This window comes from Leucoraja erinacea, chromosome 16 (genome assembly GCF_028641065.1).
Source record: "Leucoraja erinacea ecotype New England chromosome 16, Leri_hhj_1, whole genome shotgun sequence".
Taxonomy (NCBI): Eukaryota; Metazoa; Chordata; class Chondrichthyes; order Rajiformes; family Rajidae; genus Leucoraja; species Leucoraja erinaceus.
Genome location: NC_073392.1, coordinates 3,112,478 through 3,139,430, shown reverse-complemented (window position 1 = coordinate 3,139,430; position 26,953 = coordinate 3,112,478). Strand labels below are relative to the sequence as shown.

Genomic DNA, 26,953 nt, shown 5'->3' with positions numbered 1-26,953 from the left:
TTCAGTGAGAACGAGTTGGTTCACTGAGTATTTAGTTTCATTTCCAGAGGGTCTGTAAGCAAACACCAGTTTTCATGACTTGACCTCAGCTGCTTAAGAAGTCTACTTACAAACCCAGGGCAATTTTAAATAGGTACACTTTGTGATACAAGTTTGCTCCTGCTGAATACCATCACTTAAAAGTACTGAGCTCAAAAACATCCGCGCAAGTCAACCTTGCGTGCAGGGACCCTGAAATTAACAAAATTTGGATAACTTAACCTATAAACCTGTATTAATAATCCCGCATTAACAAAATCAGGGCAATCGTAAACAAAATCCAACTCAAATAGTCAACTTCAGTAGATATATTTAACTCAGAGATACAGATTCTTGATTAGTACGGGTGTCAGGGGTTATAGGGGGAGAATGAGGGTCTTCTACTTGTTGCATGTGGCGTACACAGCCTAAAGTTGTAGGACAAATTGTTCTGTTTGATTTCGCACGGCAGGTTGATTGCATTCGTCGAAACAGGGCGGACCACGTGAAGGTTGCAATCTCCCACCCCGAGAATGGGGCTAGGAGGGAGAGATAGATCAGCCATGATTGAATGGCGGAGTAGACCTGATGGGCCGAATGGCCTCATTCCTCTACCACTTCTGAATGTTTGAAGAAGATACTATGGACTTTGCGCTATTACGGCTGCTCAACATGCACGGGTTTTAACACTATCGTGGGGTCAAAGAAAGAGCGTTCACCTCGAGGCCCCGTTTCCGCCAATCACGCACAACAAGCGCAAGACGCCGTTGTACGCAGACGCCGAGAAGCGGAACAATTCCTAATCTTGTGACGTGGATAAGAAGAACACTACTAAATTGGCCAAGTATTCACATACAAGGAATTTGCCTTGGTGCTCCGCCCACAAGTAACAACATGACATACAGTGACAGTTACGGATCACTCGGAAAACACTAAACATTAATAATAATAAAACATTAATGATAAAACACCATGGTCTGATTTACTTAGAATAACTGATAATTCTTTGTATAAGAAAGAACTGCAGATGCTGGAAAATCGAAGGTGGACAAAAATGCTGGAGAAACTCAGCGGGTGAGGCAGCATCTATGGAGTGAAGGAAATAGGCGATGTTTCTGAAACCTATTTCCTTCGCTCCATAGATGCTGCCTGACCAGCTGAAAATTATTTGTACATCTGTTGCATTGCTGCATCTACCTGAACGGAAACCTCAGGAGACTTTGCGCCCCACCCAAGGTTTCCGTGCGGTTCCCAGAGGTTTTTGTCAGTCTCCCTACCTGCTTCCACTACCTGCAACCTCCGGCAACCACCTGCAACCTCCGGGAACCGCACGGAAACCTTGGGTGGGGCGCAAAGTCTCCAGAGGTTTCCGTTCAGGTTTCCCAAGTGGGGACTGGGGCTTAATGCGTCTGTAAATCTGCAACAAGTACGTATTCCATAGTCCCCAGTCCCCATCAGATGCAGTGGGGTGGGAAAATTGCAACCCTCGCGTGGTCCGCCCTGTTTCGACTAATGCAATCGACTCGACGTGTACAAACGGAAGATCAAATAGAACAAGTTGTCCAACAACTGTAGGCTGTGCACGCCACACAAAAGAAGAAGAAGATCAGATACAGACAGAAACACTTCCCCCTTCAACCCTGTGGCCTCAGTTAAAGCACAAAGAATGATTTGTGACCCACTTCCCCTTTTACTTCAAGCGATCTACAAGGTGAGGTGTTAGCTCACGGTATCATGGCGCTACTAACCACATGTGGAAGCTGCTGGGTTTGTTTCCGCATGGGTGGCGAGGGGGGGGGGGGGGGGGGGGGGGGGGGGGGTGAGAGGCACAACAGACACAGAAATCCCATTTGCAAACCAAGCCAAGTTAACCAACCGTATTGTTTAGTTTGGAGGTACGGCGCGCAAACAGGCCCTTCGGCCCACCGAGTCCGTGCCGACCAGCGATCCCCGCGCACTAACTTTTTCTGCATCAGAAAGCCCAAATACTTGCATGGTTTGAACCTCCCTGCCACCAGGCAAGCTGAGCTAAACATGCCGATCACACAACTTACAATAATTAAAGCAACACTAAAGATCTTGCAATAATAGTGTATAATTAATGCACCAAGTCTGTGACACACACATATACACACCCACGTATATATATATATATATATATATAAACACACACATATATATACACACACACATATATACACATATACACACACACACATACACACACATATACACACACACACATACACACACATATATACACATACACACACACATATACACACACACACATACACACACACACACACACCACACACATACATATACACACACACACACACACACACACACACACACACACACACACATATACACACACACACATATACACACACACACACATATATACACACACATATACACACACATACACACACATATATATACATACATATATATACACACACACACATATACACAAAGTGCTGGAGTAACCCAGCGGGACAGGCAGCATCCCTGGAGAGAAGGAAAGGGTGACGTTTCGGGTCCAGACCCTTCTTCAGCCTGAGAGTCAGGGGAGAGGGAGACAGAGAGATATGGAAGGGTAAGGTGTGAAAACACAGATCAAAGGGGACGATGATCACGGCACGTTTACAATGTGAGAAGTATTGAATAAGATCCTTCTGGCTGCCAGTCACACACAAAATCGAAGGTGGACTCTGTCTGAAGAAGGTAGACAAAAGTGCTGGAGAAACTCAGTGGGTGCAGCAGCATCTATGGAGCGAAGGAAATAGGCAACGTTTCGGGGTGAATCCCTTGGGAAATAGGCAACGTTTCGGGGTGAATCCCTTGGGAAATAGGCAACGTTTCGGGGTGAATCCCTTGGGAAATAGGCAGCGTTTCGGGTCGAAACCCAAGGGGTTTCGGCCCGAAACGTTGCCTATTTCCTTCGCTCCATAGATGCTGCCGCACCCGCTGAGTTTCTCCAGCACTTTTGTCTACCTTCGATTTTCCAGCATCTGCAGTTCCTTCTTAAACACACAAAAGGGAGGTGCTCATTTACAGCCAACACCATTGTAACGAGTGTAATCAAGGCCATGTGGCAACATACCCCACCCTCACTGTTTAATGAACAGACTAATGGGCATTTAGTATTACATTCCTCACCCGCTGTCTGCTTTCACTTAAGCAGGTAGACACAAAATACTGGAGTAACTCAGCGGGACAGGCAACATCTCTGGTGAGAAGGAATGGGTGACATAGAAACATATATGAAATAGTTGCAGGAGGAGGCCATTCGGCCCTTCGAGCCAGCACCGCCATTCATTGTGATCATGGCTGATCGTCCCCAATCAATAACCCGTGCTTGCCTTCCCGCCAATATCCCTTGACTCCACTAGCCCCTAGAGCTCTATCTAACTCTCTCTTAAATCCATCCAGTGACTTGGCCTCCACTGCCCTCTGTGGCAGGGAATTCCACAAATTCACAACTCTCTGGGTGAAAACGTTTTTTCTCACCTCAGTCTTAAATGACCTCCCCTTTAATCTTAGACTGTGGCCCCTGGTTCTGGACTCGCCCAACATTGGGAACATTTTTCCTGCATCTAGCTCGTCCAGTCCTTTTACAATTTTATATTTTTCTATAAGATCCCCCCTCATCCTTCTAAACTCCAGTGAATACAAGCCTAGTCTATTCAATCTTTCCTCATATGACAGCACCAGTGACATTTTGGGTCTCAAGCAGGGCTCCAAATGGTTAATTTTTAATCCAAATTAAAAACTAAAATTCCAAATCATTGATTTTTCAAACTGTTCCCTACTGTGACTTCAAAAAAAATCTTGTGAATGACAATACACAATTGTGTTCCCACCACACTGCTCCAATACAGAGTCACCGTATAACTAGTTGCTAATCAATATACTAACTTGTGGCCGGTCACCCTGATCAGGTGTGGAAACAAGGAACTGCAGGTGCTGGTTTACAAAGACACAGAGTGCTGGAGTAACTCAGCGGGTCAGGCAGCGTCTGTGGAGAACATGGATAGGTGACGTTTCACAGAGTGCTGGAGTAACTCAGCAGGTCAGGCAGCATCTGTGGAGAACATGGATAGGTGACGTTTCACAGAGTGCTGGAGTAACTCAGCAGGTCAGGCAGCATCTGTGGAGAACATGGATAGGTGACGTTTCACAGAGTGCTGGAGTAACTCAGTGGGTCAGGCAGCATCTGTGGAGAACATGGATAGGTGACGTTTTACAGAGTGCTGGAGTAACTCAGCGGGTCAGGCAGCACCTGTGGAGAACATGGATAGGTGACGTTTCACAGAGTGCTGGAGTAACTCAGCGGGTCATGCAGCATCTGTGGAGAACATGGATAGGTGACGTTTCACAGAGTGCTGGAGTAACTCAGCGGGTCAGGCAGCATCTATGGAGCTAAGGAAATAGGCAACGTTTCGGGCCGAAACCCATAAGGGTTTCGGCCCGAAACGTTGCCTATTTCCAGAAGGATTTTGGCCCGAAACGTTGCCTATTTCCTTAGCTCCATAGATGCTGCTGCACCATAACTGAGTGGGTCAGGCAGCATCTGTGGAGAACATGGATAGGTGACGTTTCACAGAGTGCTGGAGTAACTCAGCGGGTCAGGCAGCATCTGTGGCGAACATGGATAGGTGACGTTTCAGGTCAGGACCCCTCTTTGGCCACAACCAGAAACGTCACCTATCCACGTTCTCCAGCTTTGCTTTAACTTTGCCGAGTTACTCCAGCACTTTGTGTCTTTTTTGTTTAAAACCCCATCAGATGCTGTGAAAGGCCTGGTTTTGCAACCTGTGAATGCATCGAACGAGTCACATCTTTCCTGCTGTTACTGTATTCACAAAGCCAGCAAAATCATTTACAGACCAAACTCTCTAAACAAAACAAAAAAAGAATATCACAGTTTAAGATTAAAGTCTCGAGACACAAGGAACGACAAAACAAAAGTTCTGGAGCAATTTAGCAAGATTAAAGTCTCCCTTAATGTTACCAGTAAATGATCCAAACAGCTGGGTGGGGTTACTCAGATTGGACACCATTATTTACAGTTAAATACTTCACACTGATAGAGAAACTGCAAGGATCACCTTGTACTCCAAGTTCCTGTTTAGTAGATCAACATGAGATTTCTCATTCATCTGGTAGCAAATTAAAGTGCAACCCACTAACTGGGTATCACATTACATTTGCGATTCTACAGTGCACAAGCCAAGTTTATTTAAATCTCAGAACAGCAGGTTGCAAAAGTTCTCCAGCCCAGAAGCCCAAACAACTGGCTCTCCAGACATCTATTCCCTTAATTAAAGCATGCCTAGCTGTTCTATTGTGTTGCGTTATACGGCCTTCGCTTTAGATCCAAGTTAAATTATATTCCTGCAGTTTAACCATGAGATTTCACTGCTACTGTCGGGCAGGAGGTACAGAAGGCTGAAGTCCCACTGCACCAACTTCAGGTACAGCGGCTTTCCGGCAACCATCAGGTTCTTGAATCAGTCTGAAGATGTGTCTCAACCCAAACGTCCACCTATCCATGTTCGCCACAGATGCTGCCTGACCCCCTGAGTTACTCCAGCACTCTGTGAAACGTCACCTATCCATGTTCTCCACAGATGCTGCCTGACCCACTGAGTTACTCCAGCACTCTGTGAAACGTCACCTATCCATGTTCTCCACAGATGCTGCCTGACCCGCTGAGTTTCTTCAGCACTCTGTGGAACGTCACCTATCCATGTTCTCCTCAGATGCTGCCTGACCCGCTGAGTTACTCCAGCACTCTGTGAAACGTCACCTATCCATGTTCTCCACAGATGCTGCCTGACCCGCTGAGTTACTCCAGCACTCTGTGAAACGTCACCTATCCATGTTCTCCACAGATGCTGCCTGACCCACTCAGTTATGGTGCAGCAGCATCTATGGAGCTAAGGAAATAGGCAACGTTTCGGGCCAAAATCCTTCTGGAAATAGGCAACGTTTCGGGCCGAAACCCATAAGGGTTTCGGACAGAAACGTTGCCTATTTCCTTAGCTCCATAGATGCTGCCTGACCCGCTGAGTTACTCCAGTACTCTGTGAAACGTCACCTATCCATGTTCCCCACAGATGCTGCCTGACCCGCTGAGTAAGTATTTTCGGGTCTTAAACCGATTCGCCCCACTTTCAATCATGAAATTCTTACTCCAAAAATCCCGCCTGTGAACAAAAGGTTCTGCTGTCCACTTTGCGGTGAAATAAAGTGTAGGACACTGACTGGACAATTAAATGGACCAACTAGAGTCGATGTTTACATGCTTTGTTTCTCAATAGACCGACGGCATTCACAGCCATTGGCAAACGCACTGGTGACTAATCCCAGAACTCGAGACAAACACTTCTGGTAAAAGGGAGAGATTCAGCAGGTCTCAACCTGTACAATGTCTCAACTTTTCGAGAGCTTGCAACTACCTGGAATTCTTCTATCTGAGTGATTGGGGGGAAAATCCCAGCCACAAAGGTGAACAAAAGGGGCAGAAATTTTATCGCAAGTTTATTTTTAAGTTTAGAGAAACAAGCCCGGAAGATTGAGGGGGGATCTTATAGAAACTTACAAAAATCTTAAGGGGTTGGACAGGCTGGATGCAGGAAGATTGTTCCCGATGTTGGGGAAGTCCAGAACAAGGGGTCACACAGTTTAAGGATAAGGGGGAAATCTTTTAGGACCGAGATGAGAAAAACATTTTTTCACACAGAGAGTGGCGAATCTGTGGAATTCTCTGCCACAGAGGGTAGTTGAGGCCACACAGTTCATTGGCTATATTTAAGAGGGAGTTAGATGTGGCCCTTGTGGCTAAAGGGATCAGGGGGTATGGAGAGAAGGCAGGTACAGGATACTGAGTTGGATGATCAGCCATGATCATATTGAATGGCGGTGCAGGCTCGAAGGGCCGAATGGCCTCTACTCCTGCACCTATTTTCTATGTTTCTATGCAACAGGGCCTGTCATCTCAGCTAGTCCACGCCGGCCAGTGATCCCCGTAACGTTAGTCCTATCCTGCACACTTGGAACAATTTACAGAAGCCAATTAACCTGCAAACCTGCATGGGAGGAGACCGGAGCACCCGGTGAAAACCCACGTGGTCACAGGGAGAACATGCAAACTCCGTTCAGACAGCACCTGTAGTCAGGATTGAACCCCGGGTCTCTGGTGCTGTGAAGCAGCAAGTCTACCCCTTGTATGCTCATTAATAAATCTCCGCAGATCATAACAGCTCTTGCAATAGGGATGAATTAATTCCTGAACTGAACAGGAACAGCAGGGTAGTATTGTCATGGATCAAAGGTTTTCGATGTCTGACTAATGAAGGATAATCTACAAAGTGGAACGCTCAAGAAGGAACTGCAGATGCTGGAAAAACGAAGGTAGACAAAAGTGCTGGAGAAACTCAGCGGGTGCAGCAGCATCTATGGGGTGAAGGAAATAGGCAACGTTTCGGGCCGAATCCCTTGGGAAATAGGCAACGTTTCGGGCCGAATCCCTTGGGAAATAGGCAACGTTTCGGGCCGAAACCCTTTTGGGTTTCAGCCCGAAACGTTGCCTATTTCCTTCACTCCATAGATGCTGCTGCACCCGCTGAGTTTATCCAGCACTTTTGTCTACCTTCTTCAGACAGAGTCTACCTTCGATTTTGTGTGCGACTCATTCTCATGTAGATGGCCGGCAATGTTTAATCTAAGCATACAACACCTACAGGGTCGGGCATTGGACTTGGAACATACAGAAGAAGCAATGTTCCCGATGTTGGGTGAGTCCAGAACCTGGTGCCACAGTTTAAGAATAAAGGCTCGGCCATTTAGGACAGAGATGAGGAAAAACTTTCTCACACAGAGAGCTGTGAACCTGTGGGATTCTCTGCCACAAAAGGCAGTGGAGGCCAATTCACTGGATGTTTTCAAGAGAGAGTTAGTTATAGCTCTTCGGGCTAACCGAATCGAGGGATATGGGGAGAAAGCAGGAACGGGGTACTGATTTTAGATGATCAGCCAAAACTGAGCGGAGGTGTTGGGAGAAGCGATCGCCATGCCTACACTTGGTCTCCGCTCAGTTTGTACTAACCAACCTGATCTCCCGGTGGCTCAGCACTTCAACTCTCCCTCCCATTCCCAATCCGACCTTTCAGTCCTGGGCCTCCTCCATGGCCAGAGGGAGTCCCAGCACAAATTGGAGGAGCAGCACCTCATATTTCGCTTGGGTAGTTTACACCCCAACAGTATGAACATTGACTTCTCCAATTTCAGGTAGTCCCTGCTTTCTCCCTCCTTCCCCTCCCCTTTCCAGCTCTCCCACAGCCCACAGTCTCCCCCCCGCTCCACATCAGTCTGAAGAAGGGTCTCGACCCGAAACGTCACCTATTCCTTCGCTCCATAGATGCTGCCTCACCCACTGAGTTTCTCCAGCATTTTTGTCTACCTTTGGTTTATTGTTAGCTATGGGGGAGTTGACAACACGGCATACAAACAGTGACATTAATCAGGTGGCCAGTGAAACTGGTCGTAGATCTAGGTGGGGGAGGGACAGGAAGAGTGGGAGAGAGGGGGAAAGCGAGGTTTAATTGTAGTAACCCTTGCTTTTTGATCACACTGCGTAGATGTACAGGTTTGCAGGTTCATTGGCTCGGTATAAAATGTAAAAAATGGCCCCTAGTGTAGGATGGTGCCGCTGGTCGGCATGGACTCGGTGGGCCGAAGGGCCTGTTTCTGCGCTGTTTCTCTAAACTAAAACTCAATATTCATACCGCTGGGTCGTAAGCTGCCCAAGCTAGACACAAGGTGCATTGGGGCTAATGTCCTCCCCACACACACACACACAGGTCAGGGAAACGCCTCCGTTGCCATGCTGTGAAAACGGAGAGGATGAGAAGGAGTTTCTTCCCAGAGGCCATTAGGACTGTAACCCCCTATCTCTCCAGGGACTAAATTCACTGAACCATTCTACTGTTGTGTGGTGTCTTTTTTAAATTGCTGTTTTTTCCTGTTTCTTCCCTCTCTCCCACAAATATGTAATATGCGAATATGTGATTCTGTTCCATTCTGTTTAGTTTGTTTTTTTTGCACAATTCGCGAGCATTGCCACATTTCATTTCACTGCACATCTCGTATATGTGTATGTGTGATGAATAAACTTGACTTGACTTGAAAAACTAATGACAACAAACTCAGTGCAAGGGTGTGCCCAGACCTGCAAGCCTGCAGCTTTAAGAGCACCATGTGCACACACACACACACACAGACACGCTTGCACCACTTGAGTTCCAGGTTAGGAATCATACTACCGGTGCAACAGTCTACGCCCCACCCACCAGACAATATTTAACCAGAGTTACACGCAGTCACATTGCCCAATACGGACTATTTTCTTTAAGCTGACCCAGAGTGAACAGAAGCCGACTGAACCAAAGTCATACTCTTGCAGAAAGCAAGGCCTAACCCGCCCACATTTAACACCCCACTAGAATTATTGGGTTTTTTTTAAAACAGAATAAACTTTATTCAGGATTTTTTTTTTTTTTAAATAATGTACAAAAACCAGAACTGTGCAAAATTCCTCCGACATTCTCCATAGACATACATACATCGGTCAGCGTTCAGCCTGGTAGTGTTGACAAAAACCATCATAGCAGCAGTGGTGAACTAGAATCCACCTGGTAGACAAAAGTGCTGGAGAAACTCAGCGGGTGCAGCAGCGTCTATGGAGCAAAGGAAATAGGCAACGTTTCGGGCCGAAACCCGAAAGGGTTTCGGCCCGAAACGTTACCTATTTCCCAAGGGATTCGGCCCGAAACGTTGCCTATTTCCCAAGGGATTCGGCCCCGAAACGTTGCCTATTTCCCAAGGGTTTCGGCCCGAAACGTTGCCTATTTCCTTCGCTCCATAGATGCTGCTGCACCCACTGAGTTCCTCCAGCATTTTTGTCTACCTTCGATTTTCCAGCATCTGCAGTTCCTTCGTAAACAACCACTATCCACCTCTTTGGTGAACCTCAGACTATCCTTGAGGGGGCTTTGCTGGCTTTACCTTGCACTAAACGCTATTGCCTTATCATGTATCTACACACTGCGAATGGACCGACTGTAATCATGCATTGTCGTTCCGCTGACTGGTTAGCACGCAACAAAAAGCTTTTGAATGTACCTCGGTACACATGACAATAAACTAGACTGTACTATAAAGGCTATCTATCTAAGCGGCCCTCTTGCCACTCAATCATGTGTCCCTTGTTTCATGAGGGGGGGGTCCAACATACACTGCCCCTCAATATCCCACAGCCGAGGGACCCGAGGGTGGTGAATCTGTGGGAATCTGTAGCTGATCAGTGACCTCAGCCACTATGAGAGAGGGGGTGAGATCACAGCCCATCCCCGCCACACCCAGAGCTGAGCATCTGCTGCAGACTGGAGGGAACTTGCCTCTGGATTAACACACACCAGTAACACACAGTAACACACAGTAACACACTATAACACACAGTAACACATACACACAGTAACACACTATAACACACACGCACACACTATAACACACAGTAACACACACAGTAACACATACAGAGTAACACACACACACACATAGTGTAACACACATACACAGTGTAACACACAGTTACACAGAGTAACACAGTTGCACACACGCACTGTAACACACACACACACAGTTAACACACACACAGTAACACATACACACACAGTAACACATACACACACAAACACACACATAGTAACACACACACACAGTAACACACACATAGTAACACACACACAGTTTAACACACACACAGTTACGCACAGAGTAACACACACACGCACTGTAAAACACACGCACTGTAAAACACACGCGCACACACAATGGCCGTGTTGAGCCGCCGCGCTCACTCGCGGGTGTGCCTGACTCAGACAGGTCAAGTTAGGGGAGGGGAGGAGGGGGGAGAAAATGCAACAAGACGCAGTGAATGTTCGCTACACACTAGACCAGTGTGTGACCAAACCCCTCAGCAACAAAAGAAACATTAGCAAACATCACACCCATGCGAGAACAATGAACTCTAACGCACAGAACTACAAACTGAGCTGACATCTCCACTGGAACTATAACTCCCCAAACTCATTTATTGCCAACAACCATATCCCAACCCAACCCTCCCCTCCGACATGCGGGTGCGTTGCCAAGGTTGGTAAGTATTTAGCAGAACAAGGTTAAAGTCAGAGAGAGAAAGGGCAAGTTTAAAGTGAAGGAGAGAGAGGGTGAGAAGCCACACCTTGTGGCAGAGAGGGAGAGGGAGAGACAGACAGAGAGAGAATGAGAGACAGTTTGGGACTGTGAGAGAGACAAAGAGAGACAAACAGAGAATGAAAGAGAGAGACTGTGAGAGAGAGAGAGAGAGACAGGGACAGAGACAGAGAGAGAGAGAGAGAGAGTGAAAACAGAGATAATGAGAGAGAAAGTGTGAAAGACAGAGACTGTGTGTGAGAGAGAGAACAAGTTTCAAGTCAAAGAGCGGGCGGGAAGTGTTGGAAGTGGGTGCGATGCTAAACCACACCTTGTGGCAGCGAGGAGAGTTAGTGAGAGAGAGAGAACGAGCTTAAAGCGAGGGGGAGAAGTTTTCATTAAGGGAGACGTGTTGAGGTGCGAGAAGCCACACCTGGTGCAGGGAGAGGAGGGTTGGTGTTTGTATTGGAGTGAGTGAGGGTTTGAAATTGAATTGAGTGAGGGTTGGTGTTGAGGGGAGGGGTTGGTGTTGAGGGGGTTAGTGAGGGGTGCAGCAGTATTGGGGGGGGGGGGGTGTGTAGCAGTATTGAATGGGGGTGCAGTAGTATTGGGGGGCGGTGCAGTATTGAAGGGGGGTGCAGCAGTATTGGGGGGGGGGGGTTGCAGCAGTAGTATGGGGGGGGGGGTTTCAGCAGTATTGAAGGGGGGGTGCAGAGTATTGGGGGGGGGGGGGAGTGTAGTAGTTTGTGGGGTGTGGGGTGAAGGGGGGGTGCACTAATACTGGGGGGTTGCAGTATTGTGGTGGGGTGAGTTTCAGCAGTATTGAAGGGGGGGGGCAGTAGTATGGGGGGGTGGGTGGTGCAGCAGTGGGGGGGGGGGGGAGTGTGTAGTAGTTTGGGGTGTGGGGTGGGGGGGGTGCAGCTAATATTGTGTGGGGGGGGTGCAGTAGTGTGGGGGGGGGCAGTATTGTGGTGGTGGTTGAGTTTCAGCAGTATGGAAGGGGGGGGGGCAGTAGTTTTGGGGGGGGTGGGGTGCACGGGCACTAACCGATAGACACCAGCCTGATGTTCTCCCGGTCCAGGAACTCGAGGGCAACAGACACGTTCTCCAGTTGCATCTGGCGGAAGGTGGGCCGCTGGTGATATTTGCGGTACATTCGCTTCTGGCTCAACACCTCGAGCAGCGCGATCAGCCGCAGCCCGTCCGCCAGGTCGCTCTGCAAGTTGCCGATGCGCTTGTTGACACATTTCAGGTGCTCGTTGCACCAGCGGGTGAAGGTGTTCTGTTGGATCCGCTTCCACGGCGCATCGTCCGCCAGGTCCTTCTCTGTCACCGGCATCTCGGCGTCTCTGTCGTCTGCTCTCGCCCGCCGCTCCGGCTCCTTCAGCCGCGTCTGCGTCAGCATTGTCCGTCCCTCCGTCCCTCCTCCTGGGCTGGGCTGGGCTGCTCCAAACCAAGCGAGCGCTCCTCTTCCGGACCGACCTGCACTAGCCCTGCCCAACACACAAGCACACAACAACCTCAGTACAGTATAGTGTAGTATAGTGTAGTATAGTGCAATACAGTGCAGTCTGGTCAACCCTGCCCAACACACAAGTACACAACAAGCTCAGTACAGTATAGTGTAGTATAGTGCAATACAGTGCAGTCTTGTCAAGCCCTGCCCAACACACAAGTACACAACAAGCTCAGTACAGTATAGTGTAGTATAGTGCAATACAGTGCAGTCTGGTCAACACACAAGCACACAACAAGCTCGGTACAGTACAGTCAAGCTCAGTATAGTATAGTGTAGTATAGTGCAATACAGTGCAGTTTGGTCAAACCCTGCCCAACACACAAGGACACAACAAGCTCAGTACAGTATAGTGTAGTACAGTGCAATATAGAACAGTCTGGTCAATCCCTGCCCAACACACAAGTACACAACAAGCTCGCTACAGTATAGTGTAGCTGCTGCAATAAAGTGAGTCTCTCCAGCCTTGCCCAACACCTTCGCATTCAACAGCATCTGCATAGTTCCCTATTAAACAGTGCAGTACAGTCAGGGGTGCCCAACACACATTAAACTCAGACAGTAAGCACGTGCTTAGGGAAACCAGCGGGCCAAATGGAGCGAAGTGCACCACAAAGTTGGGGAAAAGGGTGGAAAAAAAACAAGATGCTAATTCCCAATTATCAGAAAGTGAAAGGCACTCAAAGACTTGTCAGACACTCATTGATGTTTATCCAGATGACATGAACAACACTTTGTCTACAGAGCTTCAGCAGTTCCAGTCACATGTTCTTCATAAGTTTAAAACAACCAAGAAAACGTCTTTCACTCACATGGAACTTTGCAAATACAGAAGACAAACTAGACAGTATTTCTACAAATGACATGTATTTTTTAATTTTAATTCCTATTTATTTTTTAATGCAAACTGAATGGACACTGGTTGAGCAACGTTTTTTTGTTTCCTCTGGGTATGCAAATACTCAGGAAATGACAATAAAGATTTACAATTACAGTGCCTTTCCAAATGTTGAAATTGCCTTAAGAATATGTTTAACATTAATGGTGACCAACTGCACAACAGAGAGGTCTTTCTCACAACTGAAACGTGTAAAAAAAACCCAAATAGATCAGTCATGCTTCAAGAAAGACTCGACTCACCGTGTATATTAACAATTCAAGCAGACATTCTGAGAAGTATTAATTTCGAGGATGTTATCAGTGATTTTGCGAAAATGAAATGTAGAAAAATGCCTTTCAGGTCATGAATATTGCAACTTTGATACATTTAACGTGAAATATTAAAATAGATGTTGTATTGCATTTTTGTAGAACTTTATGTAGCCCAAACTTGGCTTAGTTTGTACAGTATATTGTGTTATCATATGAATAAATGTTTGTACCGCTGCAACCTGCATTGTATATCTGGTCAGACAGGTCAACAACTAAAATGGACTGGGTCAGTGTGGAAAGGAGGAGGGCACCAAGATTGGTCAGTGCTTAGGGCACCAATGAGCCTTAATCCGCCCCTGAGTACAGTACAGTATAGTGCAATACAGTGCAATATAGTGCAGTCTGGTCAAGCCCTGCCCAACACAAATGCCATTAGGACTGTAAACTCCTATCTCACCAGGGACTAACTTTTACTGGTACACAACAAAGCTGGAGAAACTCAGCAGGTGCAGCAGCATCTATGGAGCGAAGGAAATAGGCAACGTTTCGGGCCGAAACCCTTGCTGGGATAACTCAGCGGGACAGGCAGCATCTGTGGAGAGAAGGAATGGGTGCCGTTTCGGGTCGAGACCCTTCTTCAGACTTCAGTTTCGACCGAAACGTCACCCATTCCTTCTCTCCAGAGACGCTGCCTGTCCCGCTGAGTTAGTCCAGCAGTTTTTGTTCAAAGACCCACTCTATGATCTTTGTTTGTGTCTATGCTCGGTGTATTGCAACCAGCATCTGCAGTTCCTTCCTACACACTGTGTCTTTGAGCTGCACAACAGTGTCAATGTACAATGGCTGTGGAATTAATGAGTATAGAAGCTGGGATATAATGTTAAAATTATACAAGGCATTGGTGAGACCAATTCTGGAGTATGGTGTACAATTTTGGTCGCCCAATTATAGGAAGGATGTCAACAAAATAGAGAGAGTACAGAGGAGATTTACTAGAATGTTGCCTGGGTTTAAACAACTAAGTTACAGAGAAAGGTTGAATAAGTTAGGTCTTTATTCTCTGGAGTGCAGAAGGTTAAGGGGGGACTTGATAGAGGTCTTTAAAATGATGAGAGGGATAGACAGAGTTGATGTGGACAAGCTTTTCCCTTTGAGAATAGGGAAGATTCAAACAAGAGGACATGACTTCAGAATTAAGGGACAGAAGTTTAGGGGTGACATGAGGGGGAACTTCTTTACTCAGAGAGTGGTAGCGATGTGGAATGAGCTTCCAGTGGAAATGGTGGAGGCAGGTTCGTTGGTATCATTTAAAAATAAATTGGATAGGCATATGGATGAGAAGGGAATGGAGGGTTATGGTATGAGTGCAGGCAGGTGGGACAAAGGGAAAAAAGTTGTTTGGCACGGACTTGTAGGGTTGTAATTGTTATATGGTTATATGGTTAATGTGAGTTTCAATGACTTACTCTCAACTTGATATAGTGGTAAGAAGTAAGAATTCTTGATGGAAGTTTAATTTAGCTAAGATGAAATATTAATCAAACACATTCACAACTCCCAGAAGAAATTTGAATAACATTTCAAAAATACGAAAGATGTCAAAATAGAACCATTAGCTGTGATGGCTTCACAGTGGCACTGTGGTAGAGTTGCTGCCTCACAGCGCCAGAGACCTGGGTTCGATCCTGACCTCTGGTGCTGTCTGTGTGCAGTTTGCACGTTCTCCCTGTGACCACGTGGGTTTCCTCCGGGTGCTCTGGTTTCCTCCCACATCCTAAAGACGTTCGGGTTTGCAGGTTCATTGGCCCCTTTGTAAATTGTCCCCTAGTGTGTAGGGAGTGGATGAGAAGGTGGGATAGCACAGAACCAGTGTGAACAGGTGGTCAGCATGGACTCAGTGGGATGAAGGGCCTGCTTCCACACAGTATTTCCAAACTAAAATCAATGTCAAATATTACTGCACATGGTATTGGATGCCTGATAAATGTTTGTGTTAGATTGTTCTGTATTGACACAAAAATCTGGAGTAACTCAGCGGGACAGGCAGCTCCTCTGGAGTGAAGGAATGGGTGACGTTTTTGGGTCGAGACCCTTCTTCAGTTACTGTAAAGTGGTTAGGGTCCAGAATTATTCTCTAGACTGGTCGATATCCAGGAGGGAAAAGGTGTGCGGACCTGGGTGAACATTAGTGTGTTTGCTGTAGTTCAGTGATGTACATGGAAACATCGTGGCCAAGTGCTGACACACACACAAACATTCAGACAAACCAAGCCACAGATGAACTGTAAACCAAAGTCCCATATGCAATAAAAGGTCGTAAATTTACTTCTGCACACAGCTTGTCCGAGATCTTTCTTTGCCAAGCCACTCATTCATTCCGTCAGGTATTCCCCATGGACACGGCAGCAGAGTGGATGGGAATGTTGGTGTTGCTCAAGTGAAGACCCTATGGTCCACAGGCCCATGTTGCCCATGCCCCAGGGCTTGGCACTGCCCCAATAGGTCAGCCTTGGACACAGTGACTCATCAACTGCATGAGTCATCGAATGATAAAACCATGAGTCATCGCGTTATTTTGTCAGTGAGTCATCGAGTTATCAAGACAATGAGTCATCAAGTTATCTAACATGGAAAGCCCAAAGTCCACCTCAAGCAAAGAGTCCCATCTACACGTCCCATCTCCACTAGCCCCACCTGCACTAGCCCCACCTCCACTAGCCCCACCTCCACTCGCCCCACCTGCACTAGTCCCACCTGCACTAGCCCCACCTGCACTAGCCCCACCTGCACTAGCCCCGCCTACACTAGCCACGCCTCCACTAGTCCCGCCTCCCACTAGTCCCACCTCCGCTAGTCCCACCTGCGCTAGTCCCACCTGCGCTAGTCCCACCTGCGCTAGTCCCACCTGCGCTAGCCCCACCTGCGCTAGCCCCACCTGCGCTAGCCCCATCTCCACTAGTCCCACCTGCCTAGCCCCACCTGCACTAGCCCCACCTCCACTAGCCCCACCTGCACTAGCCCCACCTGCACTAGCCCCACCCTGCACTAGCCCCACCTCCACTAGCCCCACCTGCACTAGCCCCACCTGCACTAGCCCCACCTCCACTAGTCCCACCTGCACTAGCCCCACCTGCACTAGCCCACCTGCACTAGCCCCACCTGCACTAGTCCCATCTGCACTAGTCCCATCTCCACTAGTCCCTCCCACCTGCACTAGCCCCACCTGCACTAGTCCCACCTGCACTAGCCCCACCTGCACTAGTCCCATCTGCACTAGCCCCATCTCCACTAGTCCCACCTGCACTAGTCCCACCTGCACTAGCCCCATCTGCACTAGTCCCATCTGCACTAGCCCCATCTCCACTAGTCCCACCTGCACTAGTCCCACCTGCACTAGCCCCATCTGCACTAGTCCCACCTGCACTAGTCCCATCTGCCCGTGTACGCCCCACATCCCTTTCTACCTTTCCCATCCATGTACCCGTCCAACTGTCTTTTAAATGTTGTTATAGTTCCGGCCTCAACCAATGTGGGTTTTCTCCAGGTGCTTTGAGTTCCTCCCACATCTTAAAGACATGCGAGCCTGCTGGTTAATTGCCCCTCTGTAAATTGCCCCAAGTGTGTAGGGAGTTGCATAACATAGAACTAATGTGAACGGGTGATAGATGGTTGGCCTGGACTCAATAGAGAGAGAGAGAGCTTTCAAGAGAGAGCTAGATGGGGCTCTTAAAAATAGCGGAGTCAGGGGATATGGGGAGAAGGCAGGAACGGGGTACTGATTGTGGATGATCAGCCATGATCACAATGAATGGTGGTAGGTGCTGGCTCAAAGGGCCAAATGGCCTACTCCTGCACCTATTGTCTATTGTCAATGGGCTGAATAACCTGTTTCCGTGGTGTATCACAAAACATCACTTTAATAACATTTTAAATCCGGGACCGATAGATTTTTACTAACCAAAGCTGTCAAAGGGGAGAATCTGGAGTTCAGTCAAACCAGGACTGATTTAACCTGAACAGATATCTGAGGAAGGACATTATTGCCATAGAGGGAGTGCAGAGACGGTTCACCAGACTGATTCCTGGGATGTCAGGACTGTCTTATGAAGAAAGACTGGATAGACTTGGTTTATACTCTCTAGAATTTAGAAGATTGAGAGGGGATCTTATAGAAACTTACAAAATTCTTAAGGGGTTGGACAGGCTAGATGCAGGAAAGATTGTTCCCGATGTTAGGGAAGTCCAGGACAAGGGGTCACAGCTTAAGGATTAAGGGGAAATCCTTTAAAACCGAGATGAGAAGAACTTTTTTCACGCAGAGAGTGGTGAATCTCTGGAACTCTCTGCCACAGAGGGTAGTCGAGGCCAGTTCATTGGCTATATTTAAGAAGGAGTTAGATGTGGCCCTTGTGGCTAAGGGGATCAGGGGGTATGGAGAGAAGGCAGGTACGGGATACTGAGTTGGATGATCAGCCATGATCATATTGAATGGCGGTGCAGGCTCGAAGGGCCGAATGGCCTACTCCTGCACCTAATTTCTATGTTTCTATATCCCCTGCCCATTCCCTCCACAGATGCTGCCGAAGCTGCTGAGTTCCTCCAACACTTGGTGTCGTGCCCGAGGTCCCAGCGTCTACAGACCCTTGTGTCCCACAGATCTAACCCAACTGCAAGAAGACCCCGAGGGAAATTTATTATCAATGCAATGACTTATGACGATCTGGGATTGATTGGCGGGGTTGGTTCAAGAACATTCAGGAGCAACTTTCAAGATGGAGTTGATGTGCAATGCGAATACTTGCCATGCAATGGGAAAGCGTTACAAAGAGCTAGCACATGGTACAATGGGCAGAGTGGTCGTCAACTGAGTCCTGGAGACTTCTCGCAAGTTATTAAAACCTGCTCTTTAAAAAGTTTTAGTTTCCTGCCACCAAAAATACCAAATTTGTGAGCAGAAATATCGGAAATCATTTATTCTGGAGTTTTGTATCTTTTTTCCAGTTATTTTTCTCTGGAACTCTCTGCCACAGAAGGTAGTTGAGGCCACAGTTCATTGGGTATATTTAAGAGGGAGTTAGATGTGGCCCTTGTGGCTAAAGGGATCAGGGGGTATGGAGAGAAGGCAGGTACAGGATACTGAGTTGGATGATCAGCCATGATCATATTGAATGGCGGTGCAGGCTCGAAGGGCCGAATGGCCTACTCCTTGTTTATTTATCTCTGCAACCAAGTCCGTTCAGTCCAATCTGAATGGTAGCCAGGTGATGTTAGCATGGTGTAGTTGGGCCAAAGCTGTTGGCATGCTGTATGACTCTATGACCTGCAGCTAGATTGTCCCGAAACATTCTCCCGTCTCCCTCTGCGACAATCTGACAGGGACGTAACTGTCTATGCAGAGTTTGCACGTTCTCCCTGTGACCGCGTGGGTTTTCTCCAGGATCTCCGGTTTCCTCCCACACTCCAAAGATTGTACAATTTTGCAGCCCAATTGGCTTGGTGAAATTCTAAATTGTTCTTAGTGTGTGTAGGATTGGCGACAGTGTGTGGAGATCATGGGTCAGTACGGACCCAGTGGGCCGAAGGGCCTCTTTCCACGCTGTGTTTAAGAAGGGACTGCAGATGCTGGAAAAACTCAGCGGGCGAGGCAGCGTCTATGGAGCGAAGAAATAGGTGACGTTTTAAGTCGAGACCCTTCTTCAGACTGAAGGAATAGGTGACGTTTCGGGTCGAGACCCGGAAGGGTCTCGACCCGAAACGTCACCTATTCCTTCAGACTGAAGAAGGGTCTCGACCCGAAACGTCACCTATTCCTTCAGACTGAAGAAGGGTCTCGACCCGAAACGTCACCTATTCCTTCAGACTGAAGAAGGGTCTCGACCCGAATCGTCACCTATTCCTTCGCTCCACAGATGCTGCCTCACCCGCTGAGTTACTCCAGCATTTTCTGTTTACCTTCGATTTTCCAGCATCTGCAGTTCCTTCTCAAACATCACTCAGTGGGGAAGTTAGCGATGGAGTATTTGTAGGCATAAACTAGCTTCATACCGCTATACACAATGCCAATGAACCATGTCACTGTAATGCCTTCCAGATGTTACAAACAAGAAAGGTTTCTGTAGCAAAAACGCACAAAATATTAAAGCTATAAAAAGACCTTCAAAGACTATATTGTGAGAGGGTGATAAATAAACGGGTCCATTTTCAATCAATCAACTTTTATATACTTTCTTCATGCAGTTAATTTCCAGGGATTGCCATTTAAGAGGCTTTTAGGAAGCAGGGAACAGGGGGTTGTGGATCACGGATTGGCAGAGGAGATTAGTTTCGGAAAGAACTGCAGATGCTGGTTTAAATTGAAGTTAGACACAAAATGCTGGAGTAACTCAGCGGGACAGGCAGCATCTCTGGTGGGGAGGAAGGGGCGATGTCTCAGGTTGAGAGTGGAGTCAGGGGATATGGGGAGAAGGCAGGAACGGGGTACTGATTGTGGATGATCAGCCATGATCACATTGAAGTCCAGAACAAGGGGTCACAGTTTAAGGATAAGAGGGAAATCTTTTAGGACCGAGATGAGAAAAAACTATTTCACACAGAGTGTGGTGAATCTCTGGAATTCTTTGCCACAGAAGGTAGTTGAGGCCACAGTTCATTGGCTATATTTAAGAGGGAGTTAGATGTGGCCCTTGTGGCTAAAGGGATCAGAGGGTATGGAGAGAAGGCAGGTACAGGATACTGAGTTGGATGATCAGCCATGATCATGTTGAATGGCGGTGCAGGCTCGAAGGGCCGAATGGCCTACTCCTGCACCTATTATTGAGACCCTTCTTCAGACTGATGTCAGGGGAGAGGGTGATATGAAGGTAAAATGCAGTGGGAGACAGTATGACTGGCAGAAGAACTAGGAAGGGGGGAGGGGATGGAGAGAGAGGGAAAACAAGAGCTACTTTGGAGATTAGTTTCACTTTGCATCATGTTCCTGCTTCCAGGTTTCTAAGTTCTTTCACAGAAGGAAGGACAGATATCGATGAAGCAGCGGTAGAGTTGCTGCCTCACAGCGCCAGAGAGCCGGGTTCGATCCTTGCTACGGGTGCTGTCTGTACGGAGTTTGCACGTTCTCCCCGCGACCTGCGCGGGTTTTCTCCGAGATCTTCGGTTTCCTCCCACACTCCAAAGACGCGCAGGTTTGTAAGTTAATTGGCTTTGGTATTTAAGTGTAAATTGTCCCCAGTGTGTGCAGGATGGTCTTAAGGGCCTGTCCCACTTTCACGACCTAATTCACCACCTCTGCCGAGTTTGCCCTTGACTCGTACTCGCAGCACGAGGTCGTAGGGAGGCCGTGATGCTGGTCGTAGGCACTCGTGGTATCAAGTAGGTCGGGGCGTTTTTTCTAGCCTGATGAAAAATGTCCACGAGGAAAAACAAGTGGTGATTGAGGTGGTGAAAGTGGGACAGGCCCTTTAGTGTGCGGGGATCGCTGGTCGGTGCGGACTCGGCGGGCAGAAGCTATCTGTTTCCGCGCTGTATCTCTAAACATAGAAACATAGAAAATAGGTGCAGGAGTAGGCCATTCGGCCCTTCGAGCCTACACCGCCATTCAATACGATCATGGCTGATCATCCAACTCAGTATCCTGTACCTGCCTTCTCTCCATACCCCCTGATCCCCTTAGCCACAAGGGCCACATCTAACTCCCTCTTAAATATAGCCAATGAACTGTGGCCTCAACTACCTTCTGTGGCAGAGAGTTCCAGAGATTCACCACTCTCTGTGTGAAAAATGTTTTCATCTCGGTCCTAAAAGATTTCCCCCTTATCCTTAAACTGTGACCCCTTGTCCTGGACTTCCCCAACATCGGGAACAATCTTCCTGCATCTAGCCTGTCCAACCCCTTAAGAATTTTGTAAGTTTCTATAAGATCCCCCCTCAATCTTCTAAATTCTAGCGAGTACAAACCGAGTCTATCCAGTCTTTCTTCATATGAAAGTCCTGACATCCCAGGAATCAGTCTGGTGAACCTTCTCTGTACTCCCTCTATGGCAATAATGTCCTTCCTCAGATTAAGGAGACCAAAACTGTACGCGATACTCCAGGTGTGGTCTCACCAAGACCCTGTACAACTGCAGTGGAACCTCCCTGCTCCTATACTCAAATCCTTTTGCTATGAATGCTAACATACCATTCGCCTAAACTAAACGAGAATTGGGGAAAGGAAATTTGAAGGACGTGTCGTTTACGAGCCATGTTAGAAATGATTTGGGGAAAGGGAGAGGGGTTGGTGAGGAGGGCAAGGGAGGGGGGGGGGGGGGGGCGGTGCGGAGAGGGGTGAAGGTGTGGCTGGTGATATTTGAGCGAGGGCCATTCTCCAGATACACATCCGTCTTGTTTATGGGCACATCACGGAGCTACTCGGCTCCATATTTACACTGGCGTTACTATCTGATGGAAGCGTTTAATGCAATAATTCAATTTTATGATGTATTGCTGAATAAACACATCCTACGAGTGGAAAGATTACCGACGATCACGTGTCTCTGTCAACCAGATATTAGCCGCAGTCAACATTCTCCCGTCTCCCTCTGCGACAATTTGACAGGGACGTAACTGTCTATGCAGAGTTTGCACGTTCTCCCTGTGACCGCGTGGGTTTTCTCCAGGATCTCCGCTTTCCTCCCACACTCCAAAGATTGTACAAGTTTGCAGCCCAGTTGGCTTGGTGAAATTCTAAATTGTCCTTAGTGTGTGTAGGATTGGCGACAGTGTGTGTGGAGATCATGGGTCAGTGCGGACTCGATGGGCCGAAGGGCCTCTTTCCACGCTGTGTTTAAGAAGGGACTGCAGGTGCTGGAAAAACTCAGCGGGCGAGGCAGCGTCTATGGAGCGAAGGAATAGGTGACGTTTCGGGTCGAGACCCGGAAGGGTCTCGACCCGAAACGTCACCTATTCCTTCAGACTGAAGAAAGGTCTCGACCCGAAACATCACTTATTCCTTCGCTCCATAGATGCTACCTCACCCGCTGAGTTACTCCAGCATTTAGTGTCCATCTACATTTTCTTCCCAGCTGTTATCAGGCAACTGAACCATCCCACCACAACCAGAGAGCGGTGCTGAACTACTATCTACCTCATTGGTGACCCTCGGACTATCCTTGATCGGACGTTGCTGGCTTTGCTGCAGCTGAGGAAGAACAATCTGCCACAGGCAATGATGGTCCAATTCTACACGGCCATCGTAGAGTCTGTCCTCACCTTCTCCATCATGGTCTGGTTTGGCTCGGCCACCAAGCACGACACCCGGAGGCTGCAGCGAATCGTCCGATCAGCAGAGAAGGTTATTGGCTGCAACCTTCCCTCCATTGACGAACTGTACACTGCAAGGGCCAGGAAGTGAGCGGGCAAGATCATCTCTGACCCCTCTCACCCTGGCCACAAACTCTTTGAATCAAATCCCTCTGGACAATAGGATTCTAGTTCTGGACTTCCCCCAACATTGGGAACATGTTTCCTGCCTCTAGCGTGTCCAAACCCTTAATAATCTTACATGTTTCAATAAGATCCCCTCTCATCCCACTAAACTCCAGAGTGTACAAGCCCAGCCGCTCCATTCTCCAACTCCCATGTTGGGGGAGTCCAGAACCAGGGGCAACAGTTTAAGAATAAGGGGTAGGCCATTTAGAACTGGGATGAGGAAAAACGTTTTCACCCAGAGAGTGGTGAATCTGTGGAATTCTCAGAAGGCGGTGGAGGCCTATTCTCTGGATGCTTTCAAGAGAGAGTTAGAACGGGGTACTGATTGTGGATGATCAGTCATGATCACATTGATTGGTGGTGCTGGCTCAAAGGGCCGCATGCCCTACTCCTGCACCTATTGTCTATTCTATCAACATATGAGAGTCCCGCCATCCCGGGAATGAACCTGGTGAACCTGCGCTGTTACGCGGATGAGATTGGTCCATACGTTTGGCTGGGGATCACTCACCTCATTGGCATTGCCGACAACTCCGGCACTGCCAGCAGTTACTTCTAAACTTAGACCCATTGCGTGGTACTTGCAGAATCAACTCTGCTGCGGTAGCCTGAGTTACCAGTGTAGTTGCCTGTGTTTAAACAAAGGCAAGGTCACCTTGAACTGCACATGTACGTTGAGCAGTGAGTTACTGAGTGGCATTAACAAACGTGCAAGATCAGATCGCCCGCTTGCTTTTCTTCTCAACTGTGGCAGGAGACTTGTCCTGGCAGTGAATTATTCCCTCCATAAAATTCCTGCTTTCAATCATTTATTCTATTTGTTTCTTTTATTTTTGGATGTTGCAATCAGTTGCTGAGTCAGCAGCAGCGTGCATTGATCCATTATTCAGTATTGGTTTAGTTAAAGGGCCTGCCCCACTTTCACAACCTCATTCACAACATTTTTTTACTGGTGGACATTTTTCATCAGGTTAGGAAAACGCCCCGACCTACTTGGTGCCACGAGTACCTGCGACTAACATCACAGCCCGCTACGCCCATGATGCGGGTATGAGTCAAGGGCAAACTCAGCAGAGGTGGTGAATTAGGTTGTGAAAGTGGGACAGGCCGTTTAGTTTAGTTTATTGTGGAAGGACGGTTCAGTCGCCTGATAACAGACGGGAAGAAACTGTCCCCGAATCTGGAGGTGTGCGTTTTCACACTTCTGTACCTCTTGCCCGATGGGAGAGGGGAGAAGAGGGAGTGGCCGGGGTGCGACTGGTCCTTGATGATGCTGCTGGCCTTGACGAGGTAGCGTGGGGTGTAGATGGAGTCAGTGGAAGGGAGGTTGGGCTGTGTGATGGTCTGGGCTGAGTCCACAATTGGTTGCAATGGATGGAGCTGTTCCCAAACCAAACTGTGGTGCATCCCAATAAAATGCTTTCTGCAGCGAGGCTTAATGGCAGTGGCCATCTCTAATTGCCCTTCAGATGATGGTGAACACTGCCTCGAATCACTGTAGTGCTTCTGAAGGGTGACACGGTGGCGCAAACTAGAGATATGGTAGGCTAAGGTGTGAAAGCGACAGATCAAAACAGGCGATGATCAACGAAATGTAGAATGGTTCATTGTTAGCAGTCAACATTCAAACCATTCTATTCTCTTGTGATATTGATTGATTGAGAGATACAGCCCACTGAGTCCACGCCGACCATTGATCACCCGTCCACACTAGTTCTGTGTTATCCCACTTTCTCATCCACTCCCAACACACTGGGGTCAATATACAGTTTGGCCGAGAAACCTATAAACCCACACGTCTTTGGGATGTGGGAGGAAACTGGAGCTCCTGGAGGAAACCCACGCAGTCACGGGGCACACACGCACACACACACGCGCACATACACACGCACATACACGCGCACACACATGCTCACACACACGCGCACACACACGCGCACATACACGCGCACACGCACGCGCACACGCACGCGCACACACACGCACACACACACGCACATACACACGCACACACACACACGCGCACACACACGCACATACACACACACGCACACACACGCACACACACGCGCACACACACGCGCACACACACACGCACGCACACGCGCACACACGCGCACACACACGCGCACACACACACGCACACACACACGCATGCACACGCAGGCGCACACGCACGCGCACACGCACGCGCACACACACGCGCACATACGCGCACGCACACACACACACACCCGCAGACAGACAGAACCCGAGGTCAGGATCGAACCTGCGTCTCTGCTGCTGTGAGGCAGCAGCTCTACCCGCTGCTCTATGAGGTATTCAAACGCTGGTCAGCATTTTCGAAGGATGTCGATGATGAGCAGCCGAGGAATTCCTCAGTTCATAAATCCAATCATTCTGTTTCAGCAGCTGCATGGTAATACTGCGTGGGAGTGAGGTTCCACTTAGTCAAGTCAAGTGGTCACTTTTATTTCTATAGCACATTTAAAATACAACTCTCGTTGACCAAAGTGCTTTACATTGGTGGAGAGACTAACGTTACACAACATTGGTTTGTAGATTAAATACATACATCACTACATACATGTAGCCCTCACTCAGGGGACGTCAAGAAAGGCTTGGGAGTAGAGATGAGTTTTAAGTCTCGACTTAAAGGAGTCGATGGAGTGGGCAGTTCTGATGGGAAGGGGGATGCTGTTCCACAGTCAATCATAGGAGCGAGGATCTGTACAGAACAAGGCAGGTCAACATTCATCAACCTCGGCCAATAGGCTGCCAATCCAGTTTCCAAAGGGAAAAAAAAGAAAAGGTTTTTGAAAGGGTTGATCAAATATTAATTCCACAGATGGCACCTGATGTTGTTGTATCTCAATCCAACAGAAACACACACAGCTGGGGCATTAGCTTTAGGAATTATTGCAAGGTGTTTATCCCAGAATGATTCTTTCCGTTGGAACACGCGATTAAATTTATGTTAATTAAATGATAAATCCAACCTTGCATCTAAATTACAAATGGAGACACAAGGAACTGCAGAAACGGGTTTATAAAAAAAAGATTCAAAATTGCCGGAGTAACTCAGCAGGTGACGTTATGGGTCCCGACCCGAAATGTCACCTATCCATGTTCTCCACAGATGCTGCCTGACCCGCTGAGTTATGGTGCAGCAGCATCTATGGAGCTAAGGAAATAGGCAACATTTCGGGCCAAAATCCTTCTGGAAATAGGCAACGTTTCGGGCTGAAACCCGGAAGGGTTTCGGCCCGAAACGTTGCCTATTTCCTTAGCTCCATAGATGCTGCTGCACCCGCACCTGCAGTTCTTTCTTAAACAAGATATCCTCAACGATATCTCCACAATCTCAGCGTCTGTGCAAAGTGCATCCTCTAGTGTTTATTGATCCCTGTCCAACATAACTGTCTGCCTCTCCACTGTGGTTGTGAACAGGGTTGTAGCCACATTAGGATGAAGCATTAAAACCCAAGGCACTGCTCAAAACATTAACATCAAGAGTACAGGAAACTTGTCGAA

At 47.9% G+C, this 26,953-nt stretch overlaps 1 protein-coding gene across 3 annotated transcripts in view; it reads right to left on the bottom strand.

Annotated features, from left to right (window-relative positions):
- Positions 1-26,953, bottom strand: part of LOC129704464 (filamin-B) — a 171,675-nt gene that overhangs the window by 125,284 nt on the left and 19,438 nt on the right. For all 3 annotated transcript variants that reach the window (XM_055647559.1, XM_055647560.1, XM_055647561.1), the window contains exon 2: positions 12,334-12,779. In XM_055647559.1, the coding sequence (XP_055503534.1) occupies positions 12,334-12,691 (358 nt within the window). In that variant the 5' untranslated portion in view covers positions 12,692-12,779. The remainder of the gene's footprint in view (positions 1-12,333; positions 12,780-26,953) is intronic.